We start from the raw sequence: 23457 nt of genomic DNA, 5'->3' as shown, positions 1-23457 counted from the left end.
TTCACCTTATAAATGTAAATATCTCTTACAAAAGAGTAACTTCAGAGCTTCTTCTGTGTCTGCTGTTTCTTAAAAAATAACGAGCTCAAGATAATCCTTATGCCAAGAGGAATATTTTGGGGTAGCATAGTCTGCTCCCCTTCATATGTAAACTATACCTCAATAAAATTGATTTTTTAAAAAATATCTTTAAGAAGACGAGAAGGTGTAAACAGAAAGGAGAGAGCATGTGTTGGGGAGGATCCGGACACGCTGAGTTTGCAATGATGCTGAGTTCTCAAGGAGCAGAGGACCTCTCGGCCTCTGGAAATATGCCTGGACTCCAGTGTTTCTACGTAGAAGCCATCTGGAAAGGGATGGCTGGTGCAGCCATGACACTAAGTGCACTCTTTTGAGGCTGAAAGTGCCCAGGAGAAGCTGGGGGGAATTTTTACAATTATGAGGCACTGGCATAGCAAAGGAAGGGGGAAGGGTTGGAGGCAGTGGAGGAGAAACAAATTAACACTGTGTCCTGGACACCAGGGAGTGTGGGCTGACATATTAAAGGAGACAGCAGAGTCAGCTAGGCTCACAGAGTATTTTAAGCTGAGCACTAGAATTCTCATGCTAAATGAATAAGAATGTTCCAGATACAAAACTGTTTAATACTAACTTACAAGCGGTGGTTGGAATGTGGCAGAGGTGCCCTCTGGTGGTAGCATCCAAAACCAAATGTATAAACATAAAATAGTTGAGAAATATGATAAAAATCAGCTCTAGCTTTTATATACATTAGATGTTAGAAGTAAATATAATTAATTTGTACCACAAGAAAATCCACTATACTTAGCTAGCATTATCTAAAATAAAGAGGTTGACAGACTTCCATTTCCTGTCAAGAGAGAGTAACTGGGATCAGATCTGCCTTCTGTTAAAAACAAGACAACAAGCCCAAAATGGAATTGCTTATGCTAAGCCCCACGTCACCAGACCAAGACTTAATTACAGTTTTGGCTCTCCCAGAAATAAAATCTTAAACCAGTCAATCAGGAATCACTGATCAGCACTGGTTAGGTCACCTGCCTGATAGACCCCTGTCATCACCTAAAGGAAAGTGACCTTACAATAAGCAACCCACTTTTTTGTCTAGTACAACTTCCTTGTTTCCTCTCCCTTCTGCCTATGAAAGTCTCATTTTGTACAGCTCCTTGGAGCTCCTTTCTATCTGCTAGATTGGATGCTGCCCGATTCATGAATCGTTGACTAAAGCCAATAAGATCTTTAAAATTTATTCAGTTGAATTTTGTGTTTTAAGACTTCCCATCTGAAACAAATGAGAAATCATACAAAATATTTTTAAAATATTTCTGAAATAATGGTTTTCATTAATTAGACATCAGGCAACACAGGACAGCGATCTCTGAAAAATGGGAAACAAATGAGGCAAGCCCTGTGATTGCCCTGGAGAGTGTTTCCCAGCTGCAGCTCAGGGAGGCATAACTCAGGCAGAGCTCACCAGCCTTCCTGATAGACAGAACCAGAGCTGGGAGTCCAGGGAGTCCAAGGAAGCTAGACTCTGCAGGGCAAAATACTAGAAAAAACAACAACATAGGGAGAGATCTCCAAAGATCTGCAGAGGGCGCTCTTCAACAGCGCCTAGTCCCATCAGCCAGGGTGGAAACCCTTGTAATTGAAGAGACATCAGATAAAGTACACAGCAGTGGGCAAAACCATCCCTGGACTGAAGGTTGCTCTGGTCTGAATAGCAAAGCTCACAGGCACACTTCAAAAGGATCAAACTATTTCCAAATAACTGACCTGGGTCCCCAAAATAAGGTCAAGAATATTTATAGAAATAAAAATATAGCCAGCACCCAACAAGGCAAAATTCACAATGTCTGGCATCCGATCAGAATTTACCAGGCATGAAAAGAAGCTGGAAAATATGACCTATAATAAAGGGGGGGGGGGGGATCGATCAATAAAAACAGACCTTTTAAAACGATGATAGGACATTAAAACAGTTGTTATAACTGTATTCCACACGTTCAAGAAGGTAGAAGAAAGATTGAGCATGTCAAGTAGTAACAGGGATGACCTAAAATCGGGCTTCTAGAGATCAAAAATACAATATCTGAGATGAAAAAATACACTCACTGGGAGTAACAGCAGGTTAGAGAGGGAAGAAGAAAAGATTCGTGTGCTTGAAGACATAGCAATAGAAACTATAACAGTAATAGAAAACTAATCACAGAGAAAAAAGACTGAAAAGATAACAAAGCATCAGTCGGCTGTGGGACCACCTAGAAGCCGCACAATGTATGTGTAATTGGAGTCTTGGCTCTCCTTTCTATTAACCACTCTATTTCCAAACTCTTTTTCTACTGGATCCACTTTAACTATTTACTTTTCATCCCTCAAACTTCCACCCACAAACTATTAAAATGACACTTAAAGATCTGCAATAACTCAGCTCAGTGAAGATTTCATATAACTCCATCCGTCTGTCAAATCCAATGGCTTTTACAATTTCTCTGCAACATACAACACTGTTTGCTCCCTAATCCTTGCATCCTAAACCTTGTTTTCTACCCTCATTCTGTGAAGTTGATAAATTTCCTGCCTTCCCCAAAACTTCATTGTCACTCATCTGATTCTTCTCTCCTTTGTCTCTGAATTTAGGGTGTCCCCAAGGTTTTGTCATAAAGTCATAAGATTTCAGGGTTGGCAGAGATCTCAGACACTGTCCAGTCAGACCCACTCACTGTTGAACACTTGCTTTATGTTCACAGCATTGTTATCATATAGGTGTCCAGCCTATATTGTGCAAATACCATCCATGATGGGGACGTTTACCTCTCTATTCCACCATCAGCAGCTCTAATCTGTAGACTCTGCTTTCTCATATTAAACTGAAACAGGTCTTTCTGTAACTTCTGCCAAATGATCTCAGCCTCTTATCTTCCCTTTGTTTCCAGTCTAGTCTAGATCTATTATCACTCTAGCATGGAATACACTTCAATAGTTTGATGATCTCCATTGTAATTCTTCTGTCAATTAACTCGACACATAACAATTCTTACCTAATTAATGTTAAAACACTATTTTGATCCTGTTATGTCTCTCTCCTACTTAAGAACTTATAAGGGCTCCCATGATTTTTTTCCTACCAAGAAATGTATTATTCTTCACTGTATTCTTTTTTTGAATGTCATTCAAACTCCGCACAAATAAAGAATTCAAAATATAGAAAAGGGGGCCTCCACTCCATTTCCTTCAGAGACAACCACCGGTGAAAGTTTTTTAGGGGTTGGTTTGTCTTTTTTTCCCTGGTGTCTTTCCAGAGATGTTTTTAACATGTTATTAAAAGAACGTGTATCCTGGGCCGGCCCCGTAGCTTAGCGGTTAAGTGCTCGCGCTCGGCTGCTGGTGGCCCAGGTTCAATCCCAGGCGCGCACCGACGCATTGCTTCTCCGGCCATGCTGAGGCCGTGTCCCACATACAGCAACTAGAAGGATGTGCAGCTATGACATACGACTATCTACTGGGGCTTTGGGGGAACAAAAATAAATAAATAAAATTTAAAAAAAAGAACGTGTATCCTTTGCCTGCCTCTGATGATAAGCTTCACCAGTTAGCTTCACCCCTGAACCACACAGAGGAAATTTAGCAATACCTATGTAGCACATCTGTTCTTTGCCTTGCTGTTTTTCACTCAACACATTTTGGAAATGACTCCACATCAGTTTATAGAAAGCCTCTTCGTTTTCTTCAATGTGTGCACAGCAGAAGGGATGTACCAGGATATTTAAATAGATCCCTAACTGGCATTTAGGTTGCTTCCAGTTTTTTGCTATTATAAACAATGCTGCCATGAATATCCTCATACATGTGTGAAATAGATGTATAGAATAAATTGCCAGAAGTGGTATTGCTTGGTCAAAATGTACATACATAGAAAAGGCTGATAGGTATTGCCCTCTGTGTGGTTTCCTTCAAGGGTGAAGGTGATTGGCAAAAGATGCCATCAGACACAGGCAAAGGAAACAAGTTCCTTAAACCTAGGTAAAAGATACAAGAATTTAAACTCTAATGGGCCGGCCCTGTGGCTTGGTGGTTAAGTGCGCGCGCTGCGATGCTGGTGGCCCGGGTTCGGATCCCGGGTGCGCATCGAGGCACCACTTCTCCGTCCATCCTGAGGCCGAGTCCCACACACAGCAACTAGAAGGATGTGCAGCTATGACATACAACTATCTACTGGGGCTTTGGGGGGAAAAAATAAAAAAAATAAAAAAAATTGTTTAAACTCTAAGAAGACCACACAGAGCTGGAAGTTTCTGCAGCCAGAAGGGTAAACTTCCCTGCACACTGTTGCTGAGGTGAGGATCCTACCAGGTCTTCAAAAAATGTCCTTTGCTGCACTCACAAGAGGGTTGGCACCCTCTCAGACCCTCTGTGTGTTCTGGAGACTCCAGCTCTGCGCCTGACCACTGAAGGGAACTGCTAGTAATCAAGCTCATTCCTAAAGAATCACTGCAAGGGTGACTGAAGGTCAGTTTCACAGGGTCAGTTTCCTGGGCGGATGATCCCCTCAGAAGGCACAGGCTTCGACTTTGTGATGATGGGCCTCCATATGGAAAGTGCACCATCTTCCACTCTTACCCACAACATATGACTGCCTGTTTCCCATATACTCTCCAACAGAGCAAATATCAGAGTTTTTACCTTTGCCAATTCTGATAGGTAAAAACTGAAAAACATGGTGTAACTTTCACACTTCTCTCACGCGTGAGGTTGCACCTCTTTTCGCACAATAATTATAACAGACGTATGTCTTTATTCCTAGCAAGGCCAGCTCTTCCATGTGGGCACGTACATGCTCCCCACCCTTCTGTCACACCCAAGAACATCACCCAGCAATTCTCTCTACTGCGACATGATTTTTTTTTTTTTTGCTGAGGAAGATTGGCCCTGGGCTAACATTCATGCCCATCTTCCTCTACTTTATATGTGGAACACCTGCCACAGCATGGCTTGATAAGCAGTGCGTAGGTCCACACCCAGGATCCAAACCTGCGAACCCTGGGCTGCCAAAGCGGAGCACACAAACTTAACTACTACGCCACCAGGCCGGCCCCTGCAACATGAATTTTTATTCTCACTACTGAATCTGTCTTATCAGCATACAAAAATGGTACTTCTCCCTTCTTTAAAAACCTTTTCTTGAGCCCCTTCCTCCTGTAGCACTGCCCTAATTCATTCTCTCTCTCTCTCTCTCCATTTTATAACAAAGCTCAACAAACTCTTTCTGGAAAGGGCCAGATAGTAAATATTTTAAGCACTGTTGGCTTCATGGTCTCCGTCACACTACTTACCTCTGCCCCTGAGGGTGGCGTTAGCTAAGACCACATAGAAATGAACGGGCGTGGCCGTCGTTTGCCTCAGTTTCTGACCCCGCTTTACAGAAAGCTGCCCCTCAGCTCGCCCTGCGCTGAGCAGTCAGGAGGGAGCCGCGGCTGGTCCTGCGCCCGCACGCAGCGGGCTTCCAGCTGGGCCCTCCAAACAGCGCAGAGGGTCCCGGGGGCATAAGCCCCCTCATGGGTACAGCAAAGGGAGTTTCTGGAAGAATGACAGTGTCTGCTGTCTCCAAATTCTGTTAACCCCCTCTAACACAGCGCTGACTCCCCTGGAAGTAGTTTCTAGGGAAACTGCTCTTGTCAAATTCAGCTCCACGTTACTGCACCTGTCAGGCATTTATCTGAGCTCATCTTACTTGTCATCTCAGCAGCGTTTCAGACAAAATAATCATTTGTTCTGGAAACTCTTTCAAACTGGGCACTGAATCCTCTCTTCCTCTCCTGTCACTCCTTCTAAGCCTGCTGGTTCCGCCTCATCTTCCAGCCTCTTCACCCTGCAAAACCTCAGCCTCAGACCTCAGATCTCGTCTCTTTTCTCTCCACAGTCCTTCCTTGTGACCTCCTCCAGCCTCAAGCCGCTAAATACAGCTATATTTCACATCTCCCTGATGTTTATCTCCAGCCTGGACCTCTCCTCTCAGCTCCAGATTCGTATTTCCCACCGCTGAGCTGACGTCTCCACTTGGAGGTTGTCAGCATCTCAAGCGTGTCCAATACGCAGTCTTCTCCCACAGCCTCTTCTCCCACCTCCCCTCCCTCTCAGCCATTCACAACTCCATCCACCCAGCTGCTCAGGCCAAACACTTTTGGAGTCACCCCTGTCTTGCCTCTCTCTTACACACAGTGTAGACCCAATTCATCAACAAACACTTTGGCTCTATTTTCAAACTACACGCAGATGATGATCCCTCCCACCCACCTCCCCTCCCACCCCCTGCTCCAAGCCACCACCTTGTCTCACTGGAAGCCTCCTGCTTCCTCTCGTGCTCCCATGAACCTGTTCTCTACAGGGCAACAAGAGTGATCTTTTTAAGATGTAGGTCAGAGCTTCCCAACTCAGCGTAAACGCCAAAGGTTTTGCAGTGACCTCTATAAATCTGACCCCACAGCCTCTGATCTGATCTCTGTACTCCCCCCTCCGTCCTGCAGCTCCAGGCACACCCACCTCCTTGCCCCTGCTGGAGCACACCAGGCATACTCTCATCTCTCGGGTGCTGACTTGCTGCCCCTCTGCCTGGCAGGCTCCTCCCCCAGGTACCAGACTGGGCTCAACTGTAACTTCACAATGTTGCTTCACTGACCACTCCATTTACAATGGCAACCCCCTCCCCAACCCCTCCTGTCCCCTTCTCAGTCTTCCACAACAGCACGTGCACCATCTAGAATGCATAATAATAGTATGTTTTACTTAATTTTTAAAAAACTACTCCCCCTTCAGTACATAGAAAGCTTTTTGTGAGAGCAATGGTTGTTTTAAATTGTTTTGTTCTCCATATATCCCAACATCCATAAAGTGCTTGACTCAAAGTGGAAGCTCGGTAATAACTGATGAAAAGGAATGAATGGATGAATGAACACCTTATACTCACCACAAAGGGAACGACTCTAAACAGCACAAATTTATCATCTTACAGTTCTGGAGGTCAGAAGTCTGACGCAGGACTCACTGCGCTAAAATCAAGGTGTCAGCAGGGCTGCATTCCTGTCTGGAGACTCCAGGGGAGAATCTGTTTCCTTGCCTTTTCCAGCTTCTAGAGGCTGCCCACATTCCTTGGCTTGTGGCCTATCTTCAAAGCCAGCAGTCGTCAGTCGAGTCCTTCTCACATAAATCACTCTCACCTCTACTTTTGTCTTCCCATCTCCTTCTGACTCTCTGTCTCCCTCTTCTGCCTCCATCTTCTACTTTTAAGGTCTCTGTGATGTTTGGGCCCATGGAGATGATCCTATCTTCAAGTTATCTGATTACCAATCTTAATTCCATCTGCTCCCTGAATTCCCCTTGGCCATGGAATGTAATACATTAACAGGTTCCTGGGATTAGGATGTGGGCATCTAGAAGGCAGGGTATTACTCTGCTCACCACAGGCAGGAATCTATGGACATTCCTCAGGAGCCACAGCTCCACCGGAATCAACCAAGAGCCCGGCAGATGGATGTGACTGAGAGGTGGCAGCTCTGTGAATGAGACTCTTCGCCCAGGCAGGAGCTCCCCCACCGCCTCTCTGGGCAGTGCCTCCTGCTCTGGACACTTCTCAGTGGTCACTCAATGAAAACTCCCTCTCAGCGAGTTCTCAACGGACAAGATGCCAATAAATGACGTCACATCTAGATGTGAATAATAAGGTTTCCTCTCCCAGGGCATTTGCATTTTTTAAGAGGAGTTTTTTCAGCTGCAAGTCACAAAAAACCCATGTGGTTTATACAATTAAGGGTTTATCTTTCTTACAAACAAGACTCCTGGAGGCAGCAGATGCCGGCACTGGCTCGAGGACTTCACGCCGTCAGCACCACGTCTCTGCAGTTGTCTTTCTTGCCCTTATAATCAGGAGGGGCTGCCACGCCCCAGCATCAAATCCACATTCTAGGCACAAAGGAGGGACCTGGCAAAGACCACACCACTACTCATGTCTCTTTTGCCAGAAAAAAAATCTTTTCAAACCGAACCCCACACACACGCACCAACTTCCCTTAATGTCTCAATGGCCAGAACTGGTCGCACAGACTCTCCAGCTGCAAGAAAGTCTGGGAAAATGAGGGACTGGATTATCATGATTGATTTAGACCAATCCTGATCCAGCGTCTGCAGATGGGCATACTTCTGCTGCAAACAGAATTTCCATTTGGTTAGCATAGCGGTGCCAGGTTTAGTAAATAAATATACAGGATGCCTAGTTAAATTTGTTTTCTGACGAACTGCAATTGCTTTTTTTAGTATAAGTATGTAATATTTGGGAATATTTATACTAAAAATTATCCACTGTTTATCTGAAATTCAAATTTAACTGGGCAGCCTGTGCTTTATCTGGCAACCCTAGGTTATTCTGGTGATACTTTGAAGGAGACAGCATTCAACAACCTATTGCCTTGGAAAGTTGCTAAGAGAGTAAATTTTAAAAGTTCTCATCACAAGGAAAAGAAAATTGCAACTATGTGAGGTGATGGATGTTAACTAAACCGCTGTGGTCATCATTTCGCAACATATACATGTATCATCAAATCATTATGTTGTACACCTTAAACTTGAGCAATGTGATATAATGTCAATTATATCTCAATAAACTGGGGGGGAAATACTGACAATGAAAAAAATCAAACCAACCTATTGCCTTAACTTCCTCCACTAGGTTAGGTCCCTCCTCTTATTCTCTGTCTTATTCACAGCCTAGCCTAGTGCCTGGAAAATAGTAAACGTCCAATAAATACTATTTGAATAAATGAATGAACTTTTCAGGCTTTAATATGCTATTGTGCATTGTGACAGTTTCTAAGTTGGGAAAGGTGTGACTGTCTTAAGCTTTTTATCACTTATGGAAGGAATGTTCCTCAGAATACCCTTTGGGAAACCCTGTCCTAATTTGTTTAACAGATGTTTTTTTAAAAGTTATGGGAACTACTGATTAACACTTTGCCATTCTTATTACTAAAGGCAGCAATATTGGGGTTGAATTTATCAATAAATTTAAGACCCTCCTCTGCATGAAAACCCGGATCTCAGGAGCTCCATCGCCCTCATGATTACGGTTTTTATTATGCACTGAATTGTGCCCCCCCAAATTCATATGTTGAAGCCCAAACCCCCAAAGTGATGGTATTATTTGGAGATAGGGCCTTTAAAAAGATAATTAAGGTTAAATGGTGTCAGAAGGTTTCGGCCCTAATCTGATAGGACTGGTGTCCTTATAAGAAGAGAAAGAGGGCCTCTTTCCCATGGGGCTGTAGGGGGTCCCTTTTCTCTGCAGCCAGGATTGGAGGCCAAAATCAGCCCCTGAGGATCATCATCAGGGCCGCCATGAGCTGGGCAGCCTTGTTTTCTGACCTCAGACATGTAAAACAAAAAGGAAGAGGAAGAGACACCAGAGCTCTCTCTCTCCGTCCACACACAGAGGAAAGGCCATGTGAGGACACAGCAAGAAGGCAGCCATCTACAAGCCAGAGAGGTCTCACCAGAAACCAACCCCACTGGTATCTTGATCCTAGACTTCTAGCTTCCAGACTGTGAGGAAATAAATCTCTGTTGTTTAAAGCTCCTAGTCTGTAGTAGCTTGTTGTGGAAGCCCAAGCTGACTAAAACAGTTTTCTTAGGGCTGAACTTGGAACCAGTGAGTCATTTACTCTTGACATCAGAGCTGCTGTCGATGATGATAACCATATTATTACTTTTACATTATAAGCTTTGCATTTTACAAAGTTCTTTCACAGGCATGAGCTCAGTGGTACTTCACAACAATTGAGGGATGTAAGGAGTTTTACCGAAGGACTGGAAAATGAAGACTTACTTAAGAGTCAAAGCCACTAGGATATGCAGGGCCAGAATCCTCTGTTGTTTGAAATCTGTCACACAGCATCCTGTCTGGTACACGAAAGGTAATAGTAAACTAGATACTAAACATTTTAAAATTCAATTGCTGATATTTTCACTAGATAATTTTAATTTTGATTATTCACATATTTTTTGGACTATGTAATATATTTTACGTTGCATAATAAAGAATTTGTCTGGTCTTTGTCCCAGTTCGTGGCACACAGCTTCTAAAACCCTTAGAATTTCCTGAGGGACAGCAAGGTCTTTGTTATACTAATGAGATGACTTATGGTGGGCCCCTAGATGGCTTCAGGTTGGGGACTGGTCAACAGAAAGCCCAACCACTGAAACCATCAACAAAACAAAAAGGCAACCTATTGAATGGGAGAAGATATTTGCAAAGGATACATCTGATAAGGGGTTACTATCCCAAATATATAAAGAACTCATACAACTCAATATCAAAAAAACAATCTGATTAAAAAAGGAGCAGAGGACTTGTATAGACATTTTCCAAAAGAAGATATAGAGATGGCCAAAAGACACATGAAAAGATGCTCAACATCACTAATCATCAGGGAAATGCAAATCAAAACCACAATGGGATATCACCTCACACCTGTCAGAATGGCTATTATCAAAAAGACAAGAAATAACACGGGTTGGTGAGTATGTGGAGAAAAGGGAACACTCGTGCATTGTTGGTGGGAATGTAAATTGGTACAGCCACTATGGAAAACAGTATGGAGATTCCTCAAAAAATTAAAAATTAAAATACCATATGATCCAGCTATCCCACTACTGGGTTTGTGTGTGTGTGTGTGTGTGAGGAAGACTAGCTCTGAGCTAACATCCAATGCCAATCCTCCTCTTTTGCTGAGGAAGATTGGCCCTGGGCTAACATCCATGCCCATCTTCCTCTATTTTATATGGGACGCCGCCACAGCATGGCTTGACAATCGGTGCGTCGTTGCGCGCCCAGAATCCAAACCCAGGAACCCCGGGCCACCGAAGCGGAGCGCTCACACTTAACCGCTGCGCCACCGGGCCAGCCCCCCACTACTGGATATTTATCCAAAGAACTTGAAATCAGTGATCCGAAGAGATTTATGCACCCCTATGTTCACTGCAGCATTATTCACAATAGCCAAGATGTGGAAGCAACCCAAGTGCCCTTCTTCACATGAACGGATAAAGAAGATGAGCTATATATATATAATGGAATGCTACTCAGCCATAAAAAAAGACAAAATTGTCCCATTTGCAACATGGATGGACCTTGAGGGTATGATGTTAAGCGAAATAAGCCAGACAAAGACAAACACTGCATGATTTCACTATGTGGAAGATAACAAATACATGGATAAGGAGAACAGATCAGTGGTTACCAGAGGGGAAGGGGGTTGGGGGTGTAGGTAAAAGGGGTAAAGGGGCACATATGTTTAGTGATGGACAAAAATTAGACTATTGGTGGTAAGCATGATGAAGTCTATTCAGAAATTGATAAACAATAATGTACACCCAAAATTACACAATGTTATAAACCATTATGAGCTCAATAAAATTACTGGAAAAAAATTAAAAATAGAACTACCAAACAATTCAGCTATTCACTTTATCCAAAGAACACGAAAACACTAATTTAAAAAGATATATGCACCCCCATGTTCACCGCAGCATTATTCACAATAGCCAAGGTTGGAAACAACCTAAGTGCCCATCAACAGATAAATGGATAAAGATGCGGTATATATATGTATATATATATATGTATTTAATTATGTATATATATGCGTATGCGTATATATGCGTGTATATATATATGTATATATATATATTTAAATGTGTATATATATATATACACAATTAAATACTACTCAGCTATAAAAAAAAAAAAGATGAAATCTTGCCATTTGTGACAACATGTATGGACCTTGAGGGTATTAGCAAAGCAAATAAGTCAGACAGAGAAAGCCAAATACTGTATGATTTCACTCCATATCTGGAAGATAAAACAAGAACAACAAACAAACATGTGGATACAGAGAATAGACTGGCGGTTACCAGAGAGGAAGTGGGGTAGAGGGAGGTGAAAGGGGTAAAGGGGAAAATTTGTGCGGTGACAGATGGCAACTAGATTTTTGGTGGTGAACACTATGTAGTCTATATAGAAATTGAAATATAATGATGTACACCTGAAATTTATATAATGTTATAAACTGATGTTACCTGAATTAAAAAATAATAAATAAATAAAAACTCATAAATGGTAGAAAAATAATGGAAGACAAAAAATAGGAACAAAGAACAGGTGCAACGAATAGAAAACAGTATCAAATATGGTAGCTGTTAATCCACCTATATCAATAATCACTTTAAACGTCAACAGTCTAAATACACCAACTAAAAGATGAAGATTGTCAGAGTGATTAAAAAACGAGATCCAACTATATGTTGTCTACAAGAAACCCACTTTAAATATAAAGACACATACAGATTAAAAGTAAAAGGATGGAGAAACACACACCATGCTAATACTAATCAGAAGAGGATGGGTGTAGCTATATTAATTTCAGACAGAGCAGACTTCACAGCACGGAAAATTATCAGGGATAAAGACGGGTATTACCTAATGAAAAAGGGGTCAATTATCCAAAAGATCTAACAATCCTTAGTGCACATGCACCTAACAATAAAGCATCAAAATACGTGAGGCAAAAACTGAGAACTGCAGGGAGAAACAGATGAATCTATCACAGTTGAAGACTTCAACACCGATCTATCAGAAATGGACAGATCCAGCAGGAAAATCATTAAGGATACAGCTGAACTAAACAGCATCATCAATCAACTGGATCTAACTGACATCTCCAGACCATTTCATCCAACAACAGCAAAATTCACATTCTCCTCAAGCTCACATGGAACATAAACCACCAAGGACCACACTCTGGCCATAAAACACACCTTAACATGATGGACAAACAAAAATGTACAACCCAAAATTTCACAATGTTAGAAACCATTAAAACATCAATAAAAAAATAATAAATTAAAAAAAAGAAACACCTTAACAAATTTAAAAGAATAGAAATCATACAATGTCTGCTCTCAGACCACAAGGGAATTAAACTAGAATTCAATCACAGAAACATAGCTGGAAAATCACAAAATACTTGGAGATTAAACAACACACTTCAAAATAACATATGGGTCAAAAAAGAAATTCAAGAGAAATTTTGAAATATTTTAAACTAAATGAAAATAAAAATACAATTTTGATAAATTTGTGGGATGCAGCAAAGTAGTGGTTAGAGTGATATTTATAGCATTGAACACATATACTAGAAAAGAAGAAAGATCTAAAATCAATCATCTCAGCTTCCATCTTAGGAAACTAGAAAAAGAAGAGCAAATTAAATCCAAAGTAAGTAGAAAGAAAGAAAGAACAAAAATTGGAGCAGAAATCAATGAAATTGAGTGAAACAGAAAATCAGCAGAGAAAAACCAATGAAACCAGAAGCTGGTTCTCTGAAAAGATCAATAAAATCAATAAAACTTTAACCAGGCTAATTAAGAAAAAAAAAAAGAGCACACAAATTACTGATATCAAATGAAAGAGGGGAAATCACTACAGATCCCATGGACATTAAAAGGATAATAGAGGAATACTATGAACAATTCTATGCCCACAAATTTGATAACTTAGATGAGATGGACCAATTCCTTGAAAGACACAATCTTCCAAAACTCATGAGAAGAAACTGAATCAATAATTAATAACCTTCCAAAACAGAAAGCACCAGGCCCAGATGGTTCATTGGTGAATTCTACCAAACATTTAAGGAAGAAATTATACCAATTCCCTAAAATTTCTTTCATAACATAGAAACAGAGGGAATACTTCCTCAATCATTCTATGAGGCCATTACCCTAATATTAAACCAAAGACATTACAAGAAAACTACAGACCAATATCTCTCATGAACATAGATTTTAAAAAAAAATCCCCAACAAGGGCTGCCCCTGTGGCCTAGTGGTTAAGTTCCCACACTCTGTTTCAGCTGCCCGGGGTTTGTAGGTTCGGATAATGGCTGGGACCTACCCACCACTTATCAAGCCACGCTGTGGCAGGCCTCCCATGTATAAAGTAGAGGAAGATGGGCATGGTTGTTAGCCCAGGGCCAATCTTCCTCAGCAAAAACAGAAGGATTGACAACAGATGTTAGCTCAGGGCTAATCTTCCTCACAAAATGTCTTGAAATGAGTACAGCCATGTTTGGCCGTTCCATTAACCTACAGCCACCAGCACAGAAAGAAATATAAAGCTGCTTTCTGTGTGGTGGGAATTGGCCTTTTTCCCGGGAACTGGCCTTTCTCCCATGGGGATAGTTGCAATTTGTAACATTTCAAGGTCCTTTGGCCATCACAGCCTGGGGCAGACCGGCTATCTGTGCCGGGCTGGGACTATAACCAGGGAAAACAATGCACGTACACAACTGCCGGGCTGGGATGATAACCAGGAGGCTCAGTGCACATATGCCATTGATAACCATTTGTGCATGGGAACACTGAATGCTTGTTCTGTAAACTCTGTAACTGCTTATATAAACTGCTGGAAACTGAGGCCTGGCGAGAGTCTCACCTGTGGAAGGGACGCCTTGCCTAGGACGTGCGATTCCCGCCCAGCCGTGTCAATTGAAGGGACTCTCCCCAGCAGTGGGGCATGGATGTTGTGAATAACCGATCTGACATGTTCTCTTTTTGGTCAACCTGGTGTTCCTCTTTCCAGTTGATTTGTGTCATTTCCCTTCAGTCGATCTGGTGTTCCCTTTCCGATAGATCTGATGTTTTCCCCTCTTATTGTATGACCTATTCAAATCTCCTGCTATCTCAGTCATCTGGTGTTTCCCTTTCCAATCAAGCTGGTGTTTTTCCCTCTTATTATTTGACCTATTCGGATCTGTTTTCAGACTATCGCCTTTACTCTCCTCTATATAATAAAATATACCTTCAGTCCATTTGTTTGAAGTGGAAAGTTTCTTTTACATCTCCAATCGAATCCCCGGAACCTCTCATAACACATACACAAAAAAAATCCTCAACAAAATATTAGCATATTGAACCCAACAATGTATAAAAATAATCATAAACCATGACTAAGGGGGGATTTATCCCAGGTATGGAAAGCTGGTTCAATATTCCAAAATCAATTTATGGAATCCATCACATCAACAGGCTAAGAAAAATCAAATGATTCTATCAATAGATGCAGAAAAAGCATGTGACAGAATTCAACACCAGCATAAAACCTCTCTGCAACCTAGAAACAGAGAGGAACTTCCTGAACTGGATAAAGAACATCCGCAAAAAACCTACAGCTAGGGCCGGCCCCATGGCTTGGCGGTTGGGTGCGCGCGCTCCGCTGCTGGTGGCCCGGTTGGGATCCTGGGTGCGCACCCACGCACCGCTTCTTCGACCATGCTGAGGCCACGTCCCACATTCAGCAACTAGAGGGATGTGCAGCTGTGACATGCAGCTATCTACTGGGGCTTTGGAGGAAAAATAAGTAACTAAAAATAAATTAAAAAAAAAAAAAACCTACAGCCAACAACATACTTAACGGTGACAAACTAGACGTGTTCCCACCTAGATGAGGAACAAGGCAAGGATGTCCCCTCTCACCCTCCTTTTCAACACCCTACTGGAAGTACCAGCGAATGCAATTGAGACAAGACAAGGAGACAACGTGTGCGGACACGCCGGCCGCGCTCCGCGCTCCCACCCGCACTGACTCCACCGTCGCCACCGCTCCCGGGACAGAGACGCGGCCTCCCAGCCGCCCGCGGCTTCTGTTGGGTCCGCGACGGGAGGGGCTCCCCGCGGCGTGTCGTCGGCGCCGCCCACCTGGCCGGCCGAGCTCCCGCCCATGTCCGGGTCTGGAGTCCGGCACCCCCTCCACCGCGGCCCCGCCGGACGCGCGGACCCGGCCGCCCGCGCTCCCTGGGCGGTCGCCTCCGGAGGCTCCTGCCGCGGCCAAGTGGGCGGGGCTTCGGGCGCGGCCCCGAGCAGCCGGGCGCCCCACGGGGGAGCGCGGGGGAGGGGCGCGGAGCCCCCACCCAGGGCCGGATCACGTGGGGGTGGGGACGTCAGCCGCGGGCGCGGGGCCGGGTCGTCGGCCAGCGGCCGGAGCTAACCATCCCCCCCGCCCTGTTCCTGCTCTGTTGAGGCGGAGGACCTCTGGTCGGTCTGAGCAGCCCGTCCGTGCCCCAGGCTCTGAGCCCACCGCACCGGGCTTGAGGGGTGGGGAGGGCGGGAAGCCGGAGCTGAGTTTCGGGCCCCCCCCCCCCCCCCCCCGCCTCCCTGTCCAGCTCTCATCGATCTGCTAAGCTGGGCACGCCACTTCCCCGTTAGAAACGCAGTGTGGGCCAGATTGGCTAAATTCTCAAGCCCACTGTAAGGTTTTCTTTTCTTTAAATCTGTTATTGGCAGTCGAATGAGAACCACATATTTTTTGGTCTGTCTACATTAGTTTTAGTAGTCGGGACCTGACGGTATGCATAATTCATCCTTAAAAGTACACACAGGGCTGCCCCTAGTCTTTGAGCTTGGGGCCAAGGCTTGTGTATTTCAAAATTAAGAATCTTTTCAAGAGATTCTGAACCTCCTCAAGAAAGACCAGGTCTAAAAAATCCAGCTGTTTGTGCACTTGTTTTTTCCCCCTACCTCAAGAGTGTATGTTTTTTGGGCAAGCTTTATACACTTAACTGTTTTTGGTACCTTGTTCCTAACCTATCCACGTGAAGGGGAGAAAGGAATCAGAGCCAGATTGTGGAATGATGGGATTGATAATCAAAGGCAAGTTCTAAGAATCTTGTGAGCATAATGATTTAGACTAACCTTGCTTGCGGTTTTTATAAATATTTAATATGAAACTCTTAACACTCAAAATATATACTTCTGTTGATTGGCTGACTTTCCTGAACAAGTAGTAGATAATCTCCCAGCTGATGTATCCACTGGCATGTATTATGGTTGGCCCAGTGTTGGAAGTGGAGATGTCCATAAGATGGTGGTGAGCATGGGATGGAACCCATACTACAGGAATACAAAAAAAGTCCATGGTAAGAATTGTAGTTAGCTCTGTAACTGAAAATGGAATGATGATTTAAGGTAATATGCAACATAAGATGCACATAGAACTCATCAGTGGTAATCACATCATAGTCTAAATACAAGAATTTTTGGCAGCATACTTGAAGGATTTAAAAGTGAAGTCCTTAATTACTATTTGAATGGAGTCACTTTTTCCATCCTTTCACTTTCAATCTACTTGTGTCTTTGGATCTAAAGTGAGTCTCTTGTAAAGGGGTTAGTTGGATCCTGTTTCCATTCTGCTAATCTCTGCCTTTTGACTGGCAAGTTTAATCCATTTACATTTAAACTAATTACTGCTAAGGAGGGACTTCTGCTATTTTGCTATCTGTTTTCTATATCCCTTATAGCTTTTTTCGTCCATCATCTCCTCCATTACTACATTTTGTGTTTAGTTAATTTTTTTGTAGTGACAGATTTTGATTCCCTTCTCATTTCATTTTGCATATTTTCTATAGATATTTTCTTTGTGGTTATGATGGGGATTGCACTTAACATTGTAAAGTTATAAAAATCTAATTTGAATTTATACCAACTTAATTGTAATAGTATACAAAAACTCACAAATTACATTTTTATACATTGTGTGCACAATAACAGATTAATAATTTTATGCATTTATCTTTTAAGTTATGTAGAAAATAAAAAGTGGAGTTACAAACCAAAATTACAATAATATTAATTTTTATAACTGCCCATGTATTTACTTTTACTGGAGATAAAAATGAAGTATTTAAGATCATGTTTCATAAAATTGAGCTTGCCACAATTATTGTAGTTCATTCACCCTTTAATTACTTGGTCACCCTGTTAAGGTAGAACTGATTACTACATGGATGGTGCTTTTGATACCAGCTCAAGACAAGGTTGACATAAGGGAAGCCATATTGTAGAAAAGAAAAACTCTATTGTAACTTTGAATGACCTCTGACAAACTAACCCAGCTGGATTTGCACCCTCCAGGAGATCTAACTGCTCTGTAGGTTTTACCACCCCTGCTTGTGCATGTACCTCCCAGCTGCGATAAGATGATAACTTCGTTTTTTTGAGTTCCTTAGGCATGTGATGACCCCCGAACAGTGAGTCTATGCTGATAGCCATCATCAGTGAAAACCGAAAGATCTGGTGTGGCGCTCCCAGTATGTAACACCCGAAGGTCAACATTCCTAACCCCCTCCCCAATAACACAATGGCCTATATAACTGCTGTAAGATTTCATGCCCCCTTAATGGTTCTTTTGGACATGAGTCGGCCATCTTCCCTCTTGTTAGCAAGCTGTAATAAAAAAAGTCTTTTTTCTCCTACCACCTTGCCTCTTAACTATTGGCATGTCTTTCGGCGAGCAGAAGGCCCACGTTGAGCGGTAACGCTTTCTGATAAAATTGCAAGGTGATGCTTTTTTTTCTCTTTTAAACCACTTTGAAGATATGCTCTTCTGCTCTGATCCACACAGTAAGTGCTTAATCTGCTAGATATGGATGAATCTTTTGATCAGCTCAAGCGTGTGGCAAAAACAAGAGTTGTAGTTGATTTAAATTTCATCCCCTTTGAAGAGTTTGTAGAGGAGAATGTGTCACAGTTAGAAAACCACAGAGCTAAGTGCTGGTATAAGGAATAGAAATGGCCCAGAATGACATAAGATTGTACTCAATATTTCTCTTATTTTTGAGTGTTGAGGATGTGAAAATTATTTGTTGGAGTAGATAAGGAAAAGAATTGATGAAAGAACGCAAAATATTTTTCTGTAGAATGAGGGAGAAAACAAAGGGGAGGGGAGGCTATCCCATGACTAATTTGTCCTTTTTAGCTACTCAGATTACAGAACTATTACTATAAAGCCAGTTAAGGAGTGCCTTGGAAGTCCTTCCATAGGTAGGAGAAACTCAATTTTCCTTTGGTAAGAGGCTCATACTTTTCAGAGTTTTTCTTTTTCCCTTTCTTTGCCAATAACAGACATCTATGATGTGCCTGTTCAAGCCTTTTTCCCTTCTCTAAAAATTGGATTGGCTGTCTTATTGACTTAAAGCAGTTCTTAATATATTCTAAATCCAATTCCTTTATTGGAACTGTGTATTGCAAATATCTTCTCCCACTCTGTTGCTTTTTTTTTTTTCTTAACTTAATGGAATGGTGTCTTTTTTGAAGAACAGAAGTTCTTAATTTTAATGTAATCCAATTCTTTTTTTTTTATGTTTAGCTTTTTATATTATATTTAAGAAATCTTTGCCTACTCCAAAATCATGAAGATATTCATCTATGTTTTCTTCTAAAAGCTTAATTGTCTTACTTTTCACATCAAGTTGAATTTTGAGTATGGTGTAAGGTAGGGATCAAAATTTTTTTTTTTCCATATGAATATTGACCCAGCCGATTTATTGAAAATACCATCTTTTCCTAACAGCACTGCAGCCACCTTGGTCATAAATCAAGGGACTTTATATGTGCGAGAGTCTAAAGTACACTCATACATGCTTGGTCTCCTAGTCTATCCTTGGGCCATTACAACTCTGTCTTAATTTCCATAGCTTTATAATAGGTCTTGATATCTGATTGCATAAGTCCTCCAGTTTTGTTTTCAAAACTTTCTTGGAAAATTTTGGCCTTTCACATTTACACATAAATTTTAGAATCACTTGTCAATTTTCCATCATTTAAAAAAAACAAAACTGAGGCCAGCCCCGTGGCCTAGTGGTTAAGTTCCATGCGCTCTGCTTCGGCGTCTCGGGTTTGGTTCCCCAGGCACTGACTTACGCCACTCGGCGGCAGCCGTGCTTTGGTGGCGACCCACACACAAAATAGAGGAAGACTGCCACAGATGTTAGCTGACAGCGAATCTTCCTCAACAAATATACACAGAAAAAACCTGCTAGGATTTTGGTTGGGGTACCATTGAATCTGTAGATCAATTTAGGGAGAGTAGACATCTTTACCTTTTCTCTCAATAACGTTTTGTAATGATCAGTGTCAAGGTCTTACATATCTTAATTTCCTTTTTATTCAAAATTTTACTGAAAAGAAAGAATGCAAGTCAAATTTATTGGTTAATAGTACAAAGTCATGGGACACCTTATGTCTTCTGACTCAAACCGCTCAATTACAGATGAGAAGACTGAGCCCCAGAGAGGTTAGGTACGCCATTAGCCAAGTGTGGAAGCCCAGACATGATGCTTAACTCAGTTCTCTTACTGCAGCTCTGCCCTGCTTCTCTTACACACTTTGCATTTAGCATAGTATATAATTTCAACTCTTCTATACGCAGTTTTAGATTTAGTAATCTAAAAAAACCAAAGCTTTGATATGAGATATATTATAAAGAAAGGTCCTGTTTCTAATAGCCGTATTTTCTTCTTTTAAATTGTTTAGGGCTGGCCCTGTGGCTTGGTGGTTAAGTGCACGCGCTGCGATGCTGGTGGCCCGGGTTCGGATCCCGGGTGCGCATCGAGGCACCACTTCTCCGTCCATCCTGAGGCCGAGTCCCACATACAGCAACTAGAAGGATGTGCAGCTATGACGTACAACTATCTACTGGGGCTTTGGGGGGAAAAATAAAATAAAATAAAATAAATTGTTTAAATCAGGAATCTTTTTTTTTAATAGGCTTCATAAAATCCATAAATCCCACTAAGTTGGGAAGAGTGGTGTCCCTCATCATCCCACCTGCCCTTTGCCCAGGTGGCCAGCAGGCGTTCTGTATGGACGGGGGACCATAAGTGCATCAGTAACAGCAGGAACGGTGGTGGCCCCCAACACCCCACCTGCGTTCTGGGTAGGTGGGCTCCAAGTGCTCTGATGGCAGGTGGTGACACAGGGGCCTCCCATCACAGGTGAGATGTTGTTCCCTCCGACTGTACCACCTGTGGTTTGGCCAGGTGGGCCCCAGCTGTCCCGACGGAAAGCCGGAATACCGGGTCCTCCGATCATGGGAATGGTGTTATCCACTCCTGTGTTCTGGCCGGGTGGGTCCCAGGTTCTCCAATTTAAGGTGTTGACGGTGGTGTCAGATGCGGAGGCTGGCCACGTCAAGCCTGCCAAACCTGATGGCCTTATGCTGCCTCTGGGTGGCTGGGCTGCAAGAGAGGTTAGACCCACAGCTTGTGCTGGTGTGTTCTCAGAGGCTGGGAGCATCATGGAAGATGGGAATTGGTCCTCAGTGGCGATGTGGGGGACTGGAAGATGGCAGCCTTGGAAGGAGGCGTGGTGTCCATAGCTTCAGCGTCAAGGGCAGGCTTGAGGTTTGCAGAGCCTGCGGGAGACCTGAAAATGACAGCCTGGGAAGGGGGAGTCGTGTCCATGTCAACGACATCAGGATCTGAAGTAGCCTGGGAGGTCGGACCTGCAGAGGCCGTAGCTGTGACTGCCACAGAAGGTGGGGGCTGGCGGGTGGAGACAGGAGTGTTGGTGGAAGAGAGTGGAAGAGGGGTGGGTGAGAGGAAAGGAGGGGGAGAAGCTGCACACCTGGGTGTCCGAGATTCTTTCTGGCAGGAGGGCGCTTGGAAGGAGAAGGTTGAGGTGCTGGGAGGTGAGTGGAGGCCAGAAATAGGAAATGCCATAACGATGACTGAATGAAGAGGGCCTCTGTTACCATTAAATGGAATTCCCACAAAGGGACTGGATCTAAAAGGAGGAAGAGAACCAGCAGGAACAGCAGGACGAGAGTTCGGGACACTGTGTCTTGTTTCCTGATCAATATTTGGGGTCAGGGAGGGTGGAGGGACAGACAGGATCCGGATTCTGGCGGAGAGGTCAGCCACGCTGGTGAGAGGAGCAGGGGCCTGCATAGTGTGAGTGCCCAGGGGCAGGGGGTCTGCCGACTCCGAGGCAGGTGGGGAGAAGGAAGGGGCGGGCTGAGTGGCACTGCATTCGGCCACGACCTCTGTTGGGTCCTCCAAGCTCTTGTTGCGCTGACACTCAGTGTTCTCCAAGGTCTCCGGCTTTTTGGCAACAGCTATGCAAGGAAGCTTCGGAGGTGGGGGCAGCTCCCCTCGGCCCCAGAGCAGTCGCAGTGGCAGCGGTAGTGGCGGCAGCAGTGGTGGCGGCAGGGGCAGCACGAGTGGCATGGCGAGTTTCCGTTTGCAGGGCCTCTTGCTGGGAAAGACTGGTGGAGGGGAGCTCCTTGAGGGGACGTCTGAAGGCTTCTCACCCTGCACCTCCTTCCCGGGCGTCAGTGAGCCCGGGATGCTCCCAGCCTTGACTGCCTGCTCCAGTGGCGCAGGCAGGCCAGTGCGTGTGCACCTTAGAGGAGGGATCCTGACGCCTCTGGAGGGCCCGACCATCCTAGAATTCTGTGAGAACAGCACGGGCTTCTTCGGAGGGTCCCTCCAGTGCACCGCAGGGAGGACCCCAAGGGGGTAGCTGGTGGCCTGCTGGATCAGATACCGCTTCCTGGCTGCCATGAGAAAGCCAGCTGGTATAGGCTTGTGGTGGAACAGCCTGCGACCAGGGCGGAGGGCAGGCACCAGGGCAGCGGGGTGGGCCCGGCCAGGAGGGGCAGCATCGCGGGCGGGGGACACCAGCGGGCGAGGGCCAGGTGGGGGACGGTGGCGGGGAGAGGGACGACAGTTCGAAAGGAAATTTCCCATTTAGAGCTCGTGGTGCGCAAACGATCCCCTGAATGGAGGCTGATCCTGGAGAGCGTCTCCACAGCGTCCAACTCCTCTCCAGGTCAAGCGCCCACTGCCCTGTCCAGCCTGGAGCTTGTGAGGTCCTCTTGGGACACATCACAGAGAAGGAGTGTCAGGGGCAGGCCCCACCCAGCGACCATGGTGATGGCGCCAAAGGGCAAAGGGCAAGGCCCTAGTGGCCACCCAGCAGGACTTGCTCACACCTGGGACTTGCCACTGTGCGTGCAGGTGTTTGGCACAGATGGGCCACCATGCGCATTTCAGGACTGGGAGGCCCCATTCTCAGAGCTCACCACACCTGGGAGATGGCCCTGCAGGCCCCTCAGTGTCTGGGTGTGTGTTGCCAGCCTTTTCCCCCTGGGTCCCGAGGTCAGAACCTGCTCAAAGCTGAGCTGGAGCCACCCAGATCCTGCCAGTGTGCAGCCTGTCTCCTTTGGGGACCCCTCGGCTTCTCTGGAGCCAGCGAGCCTTCTGCAGGGCCTGCCTGGGGCACCAGCCAGGTGGACGTTTCTGAGGAGGGGACAGGAGCCTGACTTCCCTGGATGCTGCATCCCAGGACATCCCTTCCTGGCAGGCAGGTTCTTTGCTCACTTCTTTTTAGAAATCGCTAAAACAACATTTAAACCTTAGATCAGCCCAGATTTTCTCTTTGGTCTAGTTTGAAGGATCCAAATATGTAACAATTCATCAGAAAGCTGAAACCGTTCAAATCCCCCCAGAACCTAAAACCTGTCCTGGTGGTCTAGTGGTTACAGTCTCGTAT

General features: G+C 44.3%; 1 protein-coding gene and 1 non-coding gene across 2 annotated transcripts; one reads left to right on the top strand and one right to left on the bottom strand.

Moving 5' to 3' along the window:
• The first annotated feature begins 9311 nt into the window (after positions 1-9311).
• LOC147914379 (small Cajal body-specific RNA 20) lies at positions 9312-9443 on the top strand. Its single transcript, XR_015555500.1, has one exon.
• Positions 9444-21197: 11754 nt separating this feature from the next.
• LOC147914378 (nuclear pore-associated protein 1-like) lies at positions 21198-22652 on the bottom strand. Its single transcript, XM_087444202.1, has one exon. It carries the CDS (start codon positions 22650-22652, stop codon positions 21198-21200), a length of 1455 nt encoding a protein of 484 aa, XP_087300328.1.
• Positions 22653-23457: the final 805 nt, after the last annotated feature.

The sequence above is a fragment of the Ceratotherium simum genome, chromosome 20 (genome assembly GCF_057802395.1).
Source record: "Ceratotherium simum simum isolate JZ-2026a chromosome 20, ASM5780239v1, whole genome shotgun sequence".
Classification (NCBI taxonomy): Eukaryota; Metazoa; Chordata; class Mammalia; order Perissodactyla; family Rhinocerotidae; genus Ceratotherium; species Ceratotherium simum.
The sequence above is the reverse complement of the archived record's forward strand: the minus strand, read 5'-3'. Positions and strand labels throughout refer to the sequence as shown.

What these genes read in the sequence shown, in the direction of transcription:
- LOC147914378 (XM_087444202.1), bottom strand. Translation starts at nt 22,652, where the DNA reads ATGGGAAATTTCCTTTCGAACTGTCGTCCCTCTCCCCGCCACCGTCCC.